Source organism: Grus americana, chromosome 19 (genome assembly GCF_028858705.1).
Source record: "Grus americana isolate bGruAme1 chromosome 19, bGruAme1.mat, whole genome shotgun sequence".
Taxonomy (NCBI): Eukaryota; Metazoa; Chordata; class Aves; order Gruiformes; family Gruidae; genus Grus; species Grus americana.
Window position 1 is genome coordinate 10220454 of NC_072870.1, and position 15860 is coordinate 10236313.

The 15860-nt window shown below is 40.1% G+C and overlaps 2 protein-coding genes and 1 long non-coding RNA gene across 3 annotated transcripts in view; 1 reads left to right on the plus strand and 2 right to left on the minus strand.

Moving 5' to 3' along the window:
• The window catches only part of BCAS3 (BCAS3 microtubule associated cell migration factor), a 366627-nt gene extending 366348 nt beyond the window's left edge, over positions 1-279 (minus strand). The window contains exon 1 of the mRNA XM_054847769.1: positions 142-279. The gene's annotated coding sequence lies outside the window, so the exon portion shown is untranslated. The remainder of the gene's footprint in view (positions 1-141) is intronic.
• On the plus strand, positions 166-2630 carry LOC129215134 (uncharacterized). The gene is made up of 2 exons (XR_008579906.1): positions 166-320; positions 925-2630. It is a non-coding gene; the product is annotated as an uncharacterized LOC129215134 (long non-coding RNA).
• The window catches only part of PPM1D (protein phosphatase, Mg2+/Mn2+ dependent 1D), a 28168-nt gene continuing 14320 nt past the window's right edge, over positions 2013-15860 (minus strand). The window contains exons 4-6 of the mRNA XM_054847781.1: positions 9408-9598; positions 8363-8605; positions 2013-3471 (exon numbers count right to left, since the gene is read on the minus strand). Of these exons, the coding sequence (XP_054703756.1) occupies positions 2917-3471; positions 8363-8605; positions 9408-9598 (989 nt within the window). The 3' untranslated portion in view covers positions 2013-2916. The remainder of the gene's footprint in view (positions 3472-8362; positions 8606-9407; positions 9599-15860) is intronic.

Consider the following 15860-nt stretch of genomic DNA (forward strand, 5'->3'; position numbering starts at 1 on the left):
GCCGCCGCGCCAGTCCCGCGCACGTGGGCGGAGGCGGAGCAGCGGGGGGGGGGGGGGAGTGGAGAGGCGGGCGCGTCACGCGCCGAGCCGCCAATTGGCGGGGAAAGCTCCGCCCACGCGAAGCGTTCGCGAAGTGTTTACCTTCCGCGCGGCCGTGCGCGATGACGCAGAAGCGGCTGCGGCGACGTTCGTCGGGGCGGGGCCTTTGCCCCGGGGTGGTGAGGGGGCCGGGGGCCGAGGCCGCCCCTCAGCGGGAGCGTGTGTGTGTGTCCCGTCCCCCCCCCCCGCCAGGAGCGGCTGCAGCCGGCGGCTCGCGGTCGGTAGGAGCGGGTTTCCCTCAGGTTGGGTTCGGCAGCGCTGCCCCAGGCGGGGGCGGGGAGGGATCACGGATGTGCAGGGGCGCCCAGCGCCGCACAGACTCCCGCGGGTGAGCCGCCGCCCCCCGTAGGCAGCGCTTCACAACCCGGTCGGGCCTCCAGGCAGCGGGTACCTCAGAAATCCGGACTGGGGATCCGCCCCCATTCTGTAACCACCAGTCATACTCTAGATAGCGAAAAACATTAAACACCGACGGAAGAGCGTAAGACGGCACACCTCTTCACAAAGTACCCATCGCCGTAAAAGCGTGGCCGTTCTCACGCCCCTCGCCCTGAGAATTTCAAGCCGTGGTTCTCGACTGACAGGTTGCCCCGCAGGAGAATTGCGGTGCTAGAGGGTTTGGTTTTTTCTTTTTGGAAGCGCAGCAGGGTGGTGCGTGTCCTGCATGCTTTCAGCACCTTGTTGGTGATGCAGAACTGTTTTCACGCATATTGGGGCTTTATTTCACAAGAAAAAGAAAAGTTGGTGTAATTCAGAGTTGATTTTTACCAAAAGGAGACTGTTCACACGTTAGTTGTAAAGTCCCTGTCTTGGTTTTGATTTCAGAGAACTCAAACGATCCCCGGGTGGGCCAAGTAAACTGCTCCAGGTTGTAAGAGCAAGTGAGTTCATCGCTGCTGCAGAGGAGCTCCGACTGGTTAACGCTTACCATCAGTCAGCAGCTTTCCCAGGAAAAAGTGTAGGTTTTGTTTGGCTTATTAAAAGTGGAAGAAGCCAATGTCTGTCCCTCCAGCTGGAGACGCTCAAGTCAGGAACTGTTGTCAGGAAATGGGGGAGGAGGAGGCAGCACACATTTACGAACGCAGAGTTTGGTGAAAATTTTGATTTTGTTTATAGAGAGAGCAAAAATAAACAGGAAAACTGCTCCAGTCTTTTTGCTTTTGCATACTTACAGTACAAACAGCAGTACAGATACTCATTAATTAATGTGTTACACTTGCATGTTTATTGTGACCAGTCATCTTTAAGAGGTTGAATGTCATGAGGTTAAATTGAAAATAGACAATTACTTAGTTTGTGGCAAAGACTGTGGCTAGGTAAGTATATATAGCTGCTGTTGGCTTCTGTATACCCCCCATATACGGTGTATAATTTCACCATCAGTTACAGCAAAACTTTGTTAACCATAGGTTACATCCCATATGTCTGTATATATACACAGAGAGAAATTCTTGCAGGATCCAATTTGGACAGACCATTACTCTCATCTTGTGAGAGCGCGCTGCATTCACAGGATGGGTGAAAGAGAATTACACAGTTGCAGAAAGCTTGCAATTCCCTCTAGGATTTCTGTAACCATGGTAACAGATATAGATAGCAGGCCTGATTTCAACCCATGTTTTATTGTTCCAGCAGTAAATAATTAGATTCTATAAATACTGGAATAAAATACTGGCCTTTTACTTCCCCATTAAACAAAAAATGCAGGTTATATATTGCTACAGTTTATACGAATGTTTGTTAAAGTGCCAAGATCAATTCCATAATAAAACTACATGGAATGTCTTGCTTCATAAGCCACATAGCCACAGCGAAGAAGGGGACAACTATTAGATTTTAATGAATAGAAAATAAATATGAATGTGCTCAGCAAAACTTAAGCTTGAAATTAAAAACAAAAGGCACCCCCCATCAAAGTTTCACGTGTTTTATTTAGGTGAACATACACATGGTCCACATACTCAGTGAAAATAGTCATAAAATAATTTAAGAACTTACGTTGAAAGGTATTAGCAGCACCATCAGTATTGGAATAGCAGAAAATTCATGCCTCCACAGGGCATAGTTATGCCTGGATAAAAATGCCATCATTTATAACAGGGGATGGGAATGGCTTTTAGGATGCTTTGGGGAGTTGGGAGTTTTAAAACACACACTTTTTTGCTAAATACTTTGACGATTAACATTACAAAAAATACAACTAAATAAGATACTGCATAGTATTTTAATTAACATAAAGAAATCGACATTGAGCTGTGTCAAGCAAGACTGTGTAAAGCTTACACAAGATCTCTGCTTCCACGTACATTTCATTTCTGAGTAGAGAAATCTAAAATTTAAAAACAAAATATAGACCTAGTGTATTCTCTAAAAGACATACTTTAGGTGGAACATATAGTACTACGAAAATACATATCTTCCATTCTGTTTAATAATTTACTTTAGTTAAAAAGTTGTGAAATTCTCATCACAAGAAGCGTATACAAATTCATGACTTTAGTAAATTAACAAAAAGGATTATTTTTTTTTTTTTAAAACAAGGTTTAGCCCCGCTGTAACAATTATACAAGGAAGAAAAAGAGACTACATTTATATGAAGGAATACAAATTTACACACATTTTACAGTGACTTATACCCTACACATCTACAAAATTCACAGTTATAATACAAGCAAGTACAAGGCTGGGATAAAGCTGTTTGATACCAAAAAAAGTTTTCTACTTTAAAAAAAGATAAACAGGAAGAACTTCAGACTTCTGCACCAACTTTAAAATTCTAATCAGACCAAAATACACACTCCCTTACACAAACACCCTTCAGCACACGCAGACCGCTTTCCTGGGCGGGTGGAAGAGCGAGTTGCCAAGCTTCTTCTGGCCCCGCAGGCTGCGTCGCATGGTCAGCTTGTTTGAGTTTTTGCGCTGTGGAGTTGCGGACATGCCTTCTGGCTGGACACTAATGTTTCGACTCAGGCCACGTCTTGGCTTCTTCACAGCTGGGCCAGAGTTGGATTCTTCCAATGTCCTTTTAAAGTTTGCTGTGGGTGTCCTCTCTGCATCTTGGGCTTTTGTTTGGCCATTAGGGGACACCTTGAAGCTTTTTTGGTCCGTGCCTGAATTTGTGGAGTTGGAAGGGGAGAGACTGACCGACAAACCGTTACTGTAGGATTCGTGTATCCTCAAAGCCAATGCTTTGCTGCACTTCTCCTCCTGCGGGCCTGAATCCTTCAGGATTGCTCCTGATGAAGGTAAATTGCTTTTGGCAATCTCGTTTGGCAGCTCTAAATATTTTTCTGAGATCATGTTGCTATGCATGAGGGGAGGAATAGGCTCAGAAGCATTCAGTCGTGGCCATGGATCATCTTCTAAAAGCTAAGGGAAAATAAAAAAAAATATTGAGGCATAAATATAATTATTTCATCCACTTTATCCTTTGCGGGCAGAGACTGTGTGTGACTGAACTTCTCTAAACCTCATCAGAGAAAAATCCTATGGCAAAACAGTTATCATCTCTCCGTGTTGAGAGATGGAAAGAGATTTGGACTGCAGATCTGAACTTGGTACTTTGTGTGCACCAGCTTCATAAAAAGCACTGATATCGGTCATGTGATAAATCTGCAAGCATCTCAATGGCAGAGATGTAATCTTTTCATTCAGAGGGCTGTTCAGCCTGGGCACCGTCCTTTCTGCTGCCATAAATGCCTGAGAAATCTGCATGCATCTGCTGTTAATTTAGGAAGCCATGCAGAAAGCAGCACCTGCAATCTCTGCCCTATGATTTTCATCAGCAGTGTTTCCCAACGTGCAGACATGACTTCCCTCCTTTGGACACCTATACTGCCTTCTGCAGTTTTTATATATCATCAGATGACCAAGCACTGTTAGGGCAAACAGCAAGAAAAAAAAAAAATCTTCTGACCTTTGTTACATTTAGAATTCTTAGTTACTGCATAACCAGATTATCAGGGAGAATGACATGCTCTTCATCCTGATTGCATACAGAAAGGTGGAGCATTGGGCAAAGTATTCTAAAAATAAAGTGACTGTTTGCTATGCAAAGTAATGCATTTTATTGCCTAGTTTTATGCTCTACGACTTGGAAGGAAAGCAACCCCATTCCTCACAGCACATCTATCCACTCTCTATAAAGCGCAGTTACTCTGTTAAGAGAAGCTGCTCAATACAATGTCCTGAGAACTTTCTAAACCCTAACCCCACCTTCAGCTACTCATCTCTTCTGCAGCCTTTAATAAGTGTTTTTGCCTCATTCTCAGTTTTACCAACAGGAAAATGGGGACAATACTTGCTTTCACTATCCACAGGGGGGTTATGAAAATTAGTACTTATGCAGTGCCCTGAAGATATGAATTATGATCTTATTAAGGATCTAATTGTGAAGAAATCCCTAGTTACCCAGCAAGTCCTTCAGAAGTAAATTTCAAGGCCACGTTACTCTACATACCATCAATGTAAGGCAAACGACAATGACTTAAGAAACTAACAGGCTGAAAACTCAGATGCACACACAGCTGAATTGAAGTCAGTGTAACATCTCAGATGAATAAACAGATGCTTTTGAAGTCACAACCCAGAACAACTTCCGTTCACCTTCAAGAAGAGATCTGTGAGTGCTCAGCACTTTTGAAAAAAAAAAAAAACCAAACTAATACTAAGGTTTAATAAAATGCATTCCAAAAGAGAAAATAATCAGAATTGTTTCTAGCATCTAGACTTGGTTTTCCACTCCCCTCTGCTCTGCTGCTGCTCCCCATGTGTAGATAAAACCATTTAGATAATAATCTTTTATTATGTATAGCAAAACAAGAAGGAACACCTTTATGGATGTATTTTAGAGGTTATTCTTCAACTCGGTTCTTGCAGAACCGATAAGAAAGGTAGATGACACACACAGAGCAACTCTGGCAACATTACTTCATCTGCTCAATTTAAGTTTTGAAATTGTCTCTAGTCACGACTTAGGTTTTACGTTTTTATTGTGCAAGTCACTTAACATGGGCTCTTACTGCCAACCTCTGTTGCTCGGTACGCATAGCTGAGGTTGGATGAGGCTTTGGGAAGCCAAATGAAGTCAGAGGATGGATTGCTAAAGAGTGATGTAACAAAACAAGAAAAATAAAACATGAATCACCAATTTCATTTCTCAACATTATAATCAATCAAATTTTATCACTGGCCTCAGGAATACTGGAATTAATTTGGTATTAGTAATTGTTGCCAGAAGGATATGCAATTAAGAAATACTTCTGTTTAATTGAGAAACTTTGATGTGGTCTTTTCCAAATTAATTGTTTTGGAAGGTAGCAGCTGTTAAGAGTCAAGGCTATCTGTGCTTCTTTCAGTTCTCCGAAGGCAAGAGGCAAGCATTCTTTCCATCACCACCTCTTCTTTTCGCTGACCTGTCCTCTCCGGGCTGTAATCCTGCCACAATCTCCAGGAGTTCAGGCTGACCTGGGGAACCACCTCTCATTTCTTTGCAGAAACTGCAATGATCCCTTTTCAGTAAAACTCAACAGTAATTTTGTAAGATGATTAATGAACTACCTAATGTAGATCATATTTTTACCTGCAGTTTAGTATAAAGGTATTTACATATTGTTTTGCAAATGGATATTGTCATCTATTGCCACACTTTCTTTTGTGTAATCAACAAACTGGGGCTTTTCCCTTCTATGAGGTTAAGAACATCACTAGGCTCACAACAGATTGTGAGATAAGGGCATTTCCTGGATCTCTCACAAGTTACCACCATCAGAAAAAAATTCTAAAATGCATATTCCAAAACAGTTGTGTGGCTGTACTTTGTAAGAAAACTAGTGCTTTGCAACAAGGCTACTGCTTAATGTCTGAGACAAGGCATAAGAAACCACGTATTCAATCGTTTTTGGAGAGAGTCCCAAATACCTCAATTATGTTTCACATAATTTTAATTTTAAAGAAAACACTGAGCCAACAGCGCTCCTGCATGCATTGGATTTTATGCAGCAGGATCCCGTGAAGAAACGAAAAGCCTGCAGTCCAGACATTACACAACTAAGGTTTATGGAAATACGTTTTTCCTTCCATTGTGGCTCTCAACTAACTGATAAACTTCTTCGTGCTATGAAAAAGATAATATTACTCAGGACGGTGTAGTTACCAAATATACTTACAGATAACTACATAAAGTTCTTGTTTTGCAAAAAACATACATGGAGACACAATTGCCAAGACATTTAATTTATTATGATCTGCCTGGAGATGTTTGCTTTTTTTCCTGAAGTATTTCAAAATTACTCTGACAGTACAGTGGTCTTTTTCTGTCTCTCTCCTTTTCAACTTCCTTCTCATACTCCTTTTCTTCTGACATTTACAGGTACTCTGTGAGGACAGTTGGATGCTTGCTATTAAAGCAGAAACTTTTATTACCTTAGTACTTTTAATAAAAAACAGGTATTGAGCAAATAGGATCTATATTTTTTAATTGGCGACACCAGTTCTATTTTAATCCAAGAAGAGGAAAACTTTTGCATTAAAATAGAACTAGTTTATACATATATTATCAATGCAGACCTGTAGCCACTCAAAATTTTCTTCTGAGTTTTGCACATTAAGCAAACAAAATAAAAAATAAGGCCTTATCTACATTGCAAACACCTATATCATTAGTTGTCTGAAGTGTTGATCTCTTCACTTTTTGTGACCACCTGCTGCAGCTTACCTAGATTCACACATTGCACTTCACTGAATCTACTTTGATGGGGAGGAGGAATCTTGAGGAACAAAAATATTTTCACTAAGTCCTTACCCAGAAGTGCTACCTCCTGGATATTTTGCAGTCAACGTAGCTCAACGTTTATTCGATGAGTACTGATAATACATAATACACAAAACATACAGTACAACTTAAAAAGTTTAGGAGTATTTAGAATTCAAATAAATTTTTCTCTACTCAAGACTTTGCTAGATTTTAAGCTCTTTTCATGTATTTTGCTCCACCGGATGGAAGGGAAGGAGACAGAAAGGTTGAGCTTGCCATTTTATTAGCAGCTTGTTTCTACCAAGGGAATGTTAAGGACTCCCTTTCTAATTTTTGCTTTCTTTTTACTTTGCCCAAAGGACAGTTATCCAAAGATACTGCAGAACATCAAAGGACAGTTACTTAAATCAGGAGCAGCTGGTAATTACGGAATCAAACATCCACTCATAACTACACTACAGTTCTTGGAGAAAAAAAAAAAGCTTCTGAACAGCTCTGCTTTATGTTAATGGTTAAAACTTCTAACCTGAAGAAAGACCTTGTATTATAATGTCTTTTCCTCTAACAAAGAGCATTAAATCAACCAGAGGAAGATAATAAGATCTCCCAGTCCAGAAAGAAAACATTCCTTACAACATTGTGTGTTTGAATACATTAACCCATTGGTTACTTTAAAAAAAACCCCACAACCAAACCAAACCACACCAAGATTAAGAACATATCCACAAGCAGTCTGCAATTCATCAGCCATGCAAGCTATACAAGTACATGGCAAGGGAGCAAAAGAAACTGGAGCCCAACCTTATCCTCTAAGGGGACATGTTGGGGTTTTTTCTTTTTTAAACCTCCAACCCCCACAGTGTGATTCCTCGCTTTCAATAGCCTGTTTCTGATTTTGTGGGGGATCTTGGGAAACTTACTTTTAAGAAACAGTGCATTCAAAATTGTGTGATCTGTATGCATCGAGTTGCAGTCATTGTTTCTTCTACATTAAGGAGGGAATACAGATCAACAACTACTAATAAATGATCAGGATTAAGAGTTACAAAAACACTGTATCCCTAAATTCAGCAATTCTGAGAAGTTCATGCTGTCATACTCTGCCTTTGGTGTTCCAAAGCCTTTTAAAAAACATCATTAAAAGTTGGTCTATTTCTCCAAAGCTTTGTACATGGAAACATTGAGGATATGGCCAGGTAATTGCTGTCAAGTTACTGTCCTACAACTGAAATCTATTATATAGCCATACATACTGCCTCGTGCACTGCAGTTAAACAAACAAAAAGCAACATTAGATAGTGGTTTAAGTTGACAGGATGGTGGATTCTAAAAGTATTAGTTCAATCACTGGCAGTGGTCTGACTACACCATTGCCCCAATCCTACACATCACGGTAAGCTGCACAAAAAGAAATTACTACTAGGGGAAGAAAAGGGAGACTGATATGTATTTAATGGGCTCCGCACTCCAAAGTGGAACATTTAAAACACTGAAAAAGCATGTTACCTTGACAGGGGGCGTACAGCAGCGGGAGGGTGTCATGCCATTCGTATCAGGGCTGCTATAGCAGGGACTCTCTGCCAGGTTGAGATACAATTCTTCTTCATTTTCCAAGTTGCTTTTGCTATCCTGCAACGGCGAGATGCAGATTACAATGGCACTAGTGTTATCTGCACGAAGCATGCGTTGCCTCCACCGGCCTAGCGCTCTGTTCACCAGCATTTTGGCACAAGACTGTCGGTGCTCTCCCTATGTTAGAAGAAAACGACAGACAGAAAAAGCAATCAGTCAACTTTACTTTATAAATGGAAGATGGAGAGCTTACGTGGCACAGCACGAGATACCGATTCCTATATATCGTGTGCTAAAGTAGTTCATTCAGAAACACGAGGAAATATTATTTGAAATCTACCTTTCTTCTTAGTGAAATATAATTTTTAAATCAGTTTACGGTAGAATCCATGTATAAGAGTGCTTTACACCATAAAACCAATGCAATGACTTGCACAAATAGCCTAGTTGTAACACATCCTACAGTCTTTCCAACAGTCTTTCAAAGAGTTTACAGACTATTTACTATCTGATGCTCAAACGCTCCACTATGTAAGTTCTCAACTGTTTTGTAAAATAAACCAGAGAAGAATTTAATTCAGACTTTGTACAAATCATGCAAAAACCAATAAACATTTGTCTGCATTGCAACATGCATCTTAATGTGAAATAAATTTCATTTTCAGACAATATTTTGTATAACTTCCTTAGAGAAGGAACACGTTATCTTCTGTATTACTCACAGATACCATCTGGGTAGTCAAATTTCCCAAAAATGACAACCAAATCATTTAAACACTGTTAACGTGCGTGGTATTTAACAGCATAGGCAAGCACAGTATCAGCCACATTGTAGCAACTTACATGTGGTGGCAAAACTATGAATATGGCTAAACAACAATGCCATTCTTAGGTCCTTTTCATGCATGCCAGACTAAGCAATTTTTTTAGGGAAATAAAGTATGAAGTTTCCAGAATGACTTCTAGCCACTGCTCTCACCGTGAAGTATTTTTTCTCCTCGTGATCCTGGCACATGGAGATAGCATCTTGAGGGGGGATCATGTTCCACAGTCCATCGCTGCCAAGGATAATGTATTTGTGCTTCTGGGGATCAATTGTGTGCACACTAGTGTCAGGTTCAGGAGACACAACAAATTCACCACTGTAGAAGTCATAGCTCCAAAGATCACCTAGCAAAGAAGAAAGTTTTTTTGAATCGTTACATTACACATGAAAATATGAATCTTGGAAACTACAGAAAAATGTTCCCATAAAAACAATTACCACCAGTAACACAAAGTAATTTCAGCACAATTACTGTTCTGCTGCTGTCACTTTCCAATAATATTTATTAATATGTAGCAATATTAATAAAAACACATTCAAACCAGCCTATGTTTATAGGAGGTCTTCTACTCTCTTAAAATTAAGATTTTCAGAAAAAGGGGAAATATAACAGATTAATGCCTAGAAAACAGTGAAACCTCAATATCCAAACTAAAAACCTATCTGAACAACTAAAGTTCTCCTTAAACAGGAGTAAAGCCTTACTTTGTGGGACCCACACCAAACTTGCAAAAATCTGCCTTTCCAGTTATCGGTAGAGTTTAAGGACTGGAGACAAAACCCTTACCTCTTGCACAGGGAATCACGGTACAGTCTACAGAACTAGGCTGAGGTTTTGGGGGGAGGATCACATAATACCCTTTTTCTCTCCAATATCATATACAGCATTAGACTTCAATCTGCAGCACGATGGCATGCTGCCCTGCACGCTCCTTTAACAAGTCCTGCTCATAGAAGAAAAAAACCCCAACCACAAACCCCAAACTAACCCCCACACCTTTTCGCACTTAAGGTGCTAAACTGCTTTTGTTTTTAAAACAACCTGAGATCCTCCACAGCCATCTGAGCAATACAGAAACATGCAGTTATGTCCTTCTGCTTACGTATTTGTGAACGCAGGTGCCACAGAGAAGGAACAAAGGGAGACGGCAAAGGAGAAACTGAAGCCTTTCCCCTATTAATTTATTTTTCCCATTCCTCCTCCTCCCACAGCATTAGCATCACTTTCAAAGTCATATAGTGCTGCGTTAGAGCGTCTTTCCAGCTGAACACCATGTGCCAAATTTTGAAGTTGGACAGAAGCCACAGGAACACAAGTAGTGCCTGGGCTCCAGCAGGAAAGGAGAAAATGAGAGCTCAAGCCTCTCCCTTGGAAGGCCTCATGCAGTGAACCTTTCTATTTTTAAATCTTTCTTGCTATGTGAATGAGTTTGAGGTCACCTCACCAGTAACGGTGGCCCGAACTGAATCTGAACACCACATTTGAATCAAAACATTATTGGTTCAAGCGCTTCCTCCAAACCATCCTCAAGTAAAAACCACTCCCAACAGAAAAATGCATTTCCATATAAATTTATTTCAATTTCATTTATCAGGTATACTTGAAAAAAACCCAAAAGCTTTTTCTAAGGTTGGGCCTTTAAATGAGGAATGGCATTATGTTGCCCTAACACCTTATCTTCCTTTTTTTTTTTTTAATGTTCATACATACTTTCCTATAGTGATATGCAACAAAAAGTAACATTATTATTTGGAAGCACTGGCTAGATTTTTTTCTGTGCAGAACACATGGCTTTAAAAGTAGAAATTAATTAAAATGTCAAAGTTGAAAAGCATACAGAAGCTTAAGAACTCCAGTTTAAGAGTAAGGTTTTGTCAGGTTTTCTCTTTGCTGGCTTCAGAAAGCATGCCTGTAGCCTTCTTCCACATCCATCACCACCCTTTTAAAGATAATAAATAAGCTTTTTGTCTTCCTATTTCCTTCCATTAGCTTTGCCTTAAGCTATCAACCAGTTGAAAAGACTTTTCCAGAATCAGGACAGGGAATACTTCAACTCAATTACTCCACTTCACCATAGCAGGCACGGATGGTCCATCCTCATTAAAGCACCAATTCACCTCCATTGCAGCAGCAGCAGACAGAAACACATGCTTCTAATAAGTGCTAATTAAAAGCCAAGCCTGCCTGTATAGAGGTGCACTCTCCCTCCACAGACTCACAACAAAGCAAGCCAGCTGGCAACAAGATCAAAATAAATACTGTAACACAAGAGCGGAGCTCCAGCACAGCAATTATTGTCTATGAATTGCCACAAAAAGTCTTCATGCACTGAGAGTTCTTCACATCATGCCTGTCATGGACACAGCAGGTAAAATAAACAAGAGCTTGGCATCTTACAACCACCACATCTTGGAATCAGTGGCAGCATTGATTTCCAACATGCATAATATTTTTATGCTTTTATTTGCTAGTTTGTTCATAGTCATTTAGGAAAAATGACAAATGTTTCTAACTGAATCATTTTTTTATTAAAAATACTGTGCCATATGATAAAAATAACCTGATGCTATTTAATTTTGGTTCATCTACATACATGTCATCATGCCCATCTGCTGCTCTGAGAAAACAGCTGAGTAATCATCATACTGATTTCAGAAAATCTTCCTCCAAGAGGAGGACAGCTCCTCATGGGGATAATTGGGAATATCACATTGGTTATAAAGGGCACACAGAGATTCCGGGAATACGCACAGCGAATCCACACCTCACCAATCACAGGCCAAACCCCAAACCAGGAACCCAACCTTCCTAGTGGCCACTGAAAGCCTTCCAACCTTGGTGTCTCCTCCACAACGCGTTGCCCCTCTGAAGGCCACTGCGTAACTATGCACTGAGGTGTGGGCTTGACGTGGAAATTAATAGCTGGCATGCCACGATTTCCCTTAGAACGGCTGCCAGACTACCTGATAAGAGTAGGCCACATCTTTGGCCAAATCCATGTGCAAATTTGCAGCTAAGCCACATCTCTACAGCCCTATTATCCTTCTTAACTAGGGGGAAACAGAAAGAGAGAAAATTAGATACCACAAAAGGAAAGTAATTTTTCCTGAAGGCAAATGGTGAACAGGACCTAGACTAGTTCAAGGACGGACTCACAGCTTCAAAGGCTGTTTATTAAACACACATTTTTTGGCAAAATGCATTCTTTCAAAGCATCTCCTGTAGCATCACCTCTGTCAAAGCAGCATTCCAAGTTTGCTGTAAATGTAGTGAGAATTGAATCTCCAGGAGGTTTAAATTCAACTGTACTCATCATCTATTCAAGCTCAAAAATCTCTAGGAAATACACAATAACTTATTTACAAAGTTGTATGATGGAACAGTATTAAAGCACAATCAGGTACTAACTGACCAACTCCAGACAATCCTGGAGCTACTGAAAGCTAATTGAAGCTCTAGATGTCACAAACTGAAAAAAAAAAAAAATAAAGCTTTTGTTCTTTGACCCAGGGGAAGAAAAAAGTCTACAAAGTATATTTGAAGCTCAAGGCATATAGAAAAATCCAGATTCTTCCTTCCTCAGCCTAGAAAGAAACAACCAGTATCTGCAATTGCCCTAAAGAAAAGGGAAAATTGCCTTCAGTGTTAATCTTTCATCAGCCCACTCCCATAAACCCACAAACTCAGACTAATCAAGCAGGCAGGCAAGGCTTGGTAGAACAGTACTGTGTAAAGAGCACTTAAAGAATAATTCTCACTGATCCTTCAACTCCAGGCTAGCAAAGGCCAACCCATGGCACTAGGATGAGATACTATTTTTTTAACTATTTTTTCCCCCTAAAGGGCAGAACACCACAGATTAAGTCAATGCTTTTTAGCACTCCTGCATAGATAGAATACTCATGTCAGCTGTATATCTTTCTCCGGCCAGCTGGAGAGCACAGCATCCACAGCAGCTGAGGAATACATGACAAACTAGGAAGGATCACTTTACATGGCACCCTCTGTTACAATTCTGGGAAGGAAAAAAGGGAGAAGACAGTAAGCTGGAAAGCTGAGTAGGCTTTTTCCTAGGCATTTCAAAGCGCTCTGAAATCTTTAATTCTGTCCCAAAGCAAGTAGACAGACAAGTGACCCCTTAGCAGACGGGGAAGCCAAGATAGCAAGATGATGTGATATGCCAAAGGCTAGTATTACAGAACTGGAATGCCAAGTTCTCAGACTTCGCTTTGTGAGCCATACTATTTTTGTTCCGAATTAAAACTCAAATATTTACAGAACTTAATCTTGGTCTCTAAAAAATTACAGACCAGGAATATTTCTTTTGGTCTGAGGCTTGCATATTTCTTTTCCAAACAAACAAAAAAATGGTGTTAAAGTAGTTCCTTCCAGAAAAATTGTACCTGTTTCTTAGTCGTGACTTGAACCAGAGTAATATATGTTTTGCATAGAGGTCTATGCAAAAATTACATTGCATCTTACAAAATGAAAAATAGATGTTTGAAGTCATGTACTAAAGGAGCAGGAAACTAATTTAGCTACGTATAAGAATATATCAAAATATGTAGTCTATCTCATCTGCTTACTATTACCTTTTAAAATACAATGAAAAAACCTACTTGTAACTCAGCTGCTGCCAGGAAAGTAATTGAAGTTACAAACAAAAACACCCATCATATAAGTAGACTGGATTGGATTAAGCCCAAAGCCTTCTTAGAGCAAAAGTGTGTCCAGAAGTCATATAAATCAAGTCTTTCATTTATGTTTCTGGATCATGCTGTTTTGAATACAAAAATATCTTTTGGTTTTAATAAAGAAAAGTTTACTTTTATCAGTCAGTCCAAAACAAAAACCCAGTTTGATTAATCCCAGATCTTTTGAAATCAAAGTTTTATCTAAAAGGTCTGTTAGTACAAAGAGAAGACTTGCAGAACTTCCTTTTTTCACTGCCAACGAGGCAGCGCTGCTAGGAAGTGAGACAAATCTCAGCAAGGATACAGCACTTAAAACTTAGCCACTTAAAACCGTTCAGGGCTGAGCTGGGGTGGCAAACGTTTTCACCAAAACTCATGGCAACCTAGTCCTATAGCCACAAGAGGGCATCTCTACAGCAGCCTAACGACGAATGCAAGCTGATGTCCTGTTCGTACAACCCAGGAATGACTGAAGACAGTTCAATCTGAGGGATGAGGACAAAACTGAAGGTAGCAGTGAGCAGAAAAATTAGACAGACAGCACTTGAGGCTTTAAAACTTTCACTACTCCTTTATAAGTCCTTCTTCAGGAGCTTTTACATACTATTTCAGTCAAACCTGTTGAAAGAATGCCACCCTCAACACTGTGTAGAAGAGGAAAGCATGGGCAAGAAAACAGTATTTCAACAGCAAATTAAACAAATAATTGCATTTAAAATGAATGGTAAATTAAAAGCTGCTCATAAGGCAGTCTTCGCCATGACTGTTCATCTCTGCTTGTCTGTTAGCAAAATCACAGGCAAGAGAGAAAAAAGGTGTCTGCCTAGGGCTATGCCAGAGCACTCTGCATGAGAAAAGCCTGCAAGAACTAGTAAGCAAATGTAGAGGTGAAGAGCTAAAATTACATGCAGAATGCTACTCACAATTTCTGGCCTTGAATTAAATCCTTCAAATAAACATTAAGGTGGAATTTCAAGCCTCAAAAGACAAATCCTAGACAGCATTTGCTTAGCTAAAGACCAGGGGTAAAACAGAAGAATGCATTGACCAAATCTGGGTAAAGTTCTACCTTTAGGAGAAAAGATTTGTTACCACTTTTCTACCTTACCAAAGAAGTGAGCACTAGAGAGGCATGCGCAGAGACTCCAGTCTGCCAAAGGGAGGGAGGGAGCCCCAAACTTTCTCATTTGAGCTACATGGATCCACACATGCCTTCACATGACCTGTAACACACAGATCTGCAAAGTAAAGTACATACCCTGCATTTTGTAAAGGCACACGTATATATTTTGTCTTGGGGGTGAAGAAAATCATGCAAACTAGAGCAAGACATCCCTAGGACAAGACTAGAATGCCAAATGCACCTCAACTTTATCTGGTTTTCTATAGATCAAATAAAGTCATTATCAATAAAAACTGGAAAATGTTGTGCAGTACTTAAATATGACTTACTAGCTTATGCAATTCAATGTGATTGATCATGGTGGAGCCTACAAAGGAGCAGGAAAGAAGAACTAAGAAGCAGACACAGTGTAGCAACTGTGCCCATTCTATTTGGTAACTTTTTAAAAAATAAAATAGTTAAATGAGTGTAAAAAACACTAATCCATTATACGGGAATCCATTTAGATCATTTAAGGTCAGCCATACCCTCTTCTCTAGGGTTTCATGGTATGCATGTTCAGAGAGCTTCACAAAACAATTCCAGCATCCAGTAAGTTGCTCTGGAAAACAGCTTCCATATCACTGTCAGAGCTAACATTCTCATAGCAGCTATACATTGAGCATTCACTGCTCTGGTAGGTAACTCTTTTTAGGGGTCAGCGGGAAATTCATGTTCTTATGAAAAGTCAAACCTGGATGGTGGAGGCCGCTCCACCTAAAACATGGGGGTGAGGCTATTCTATTTCT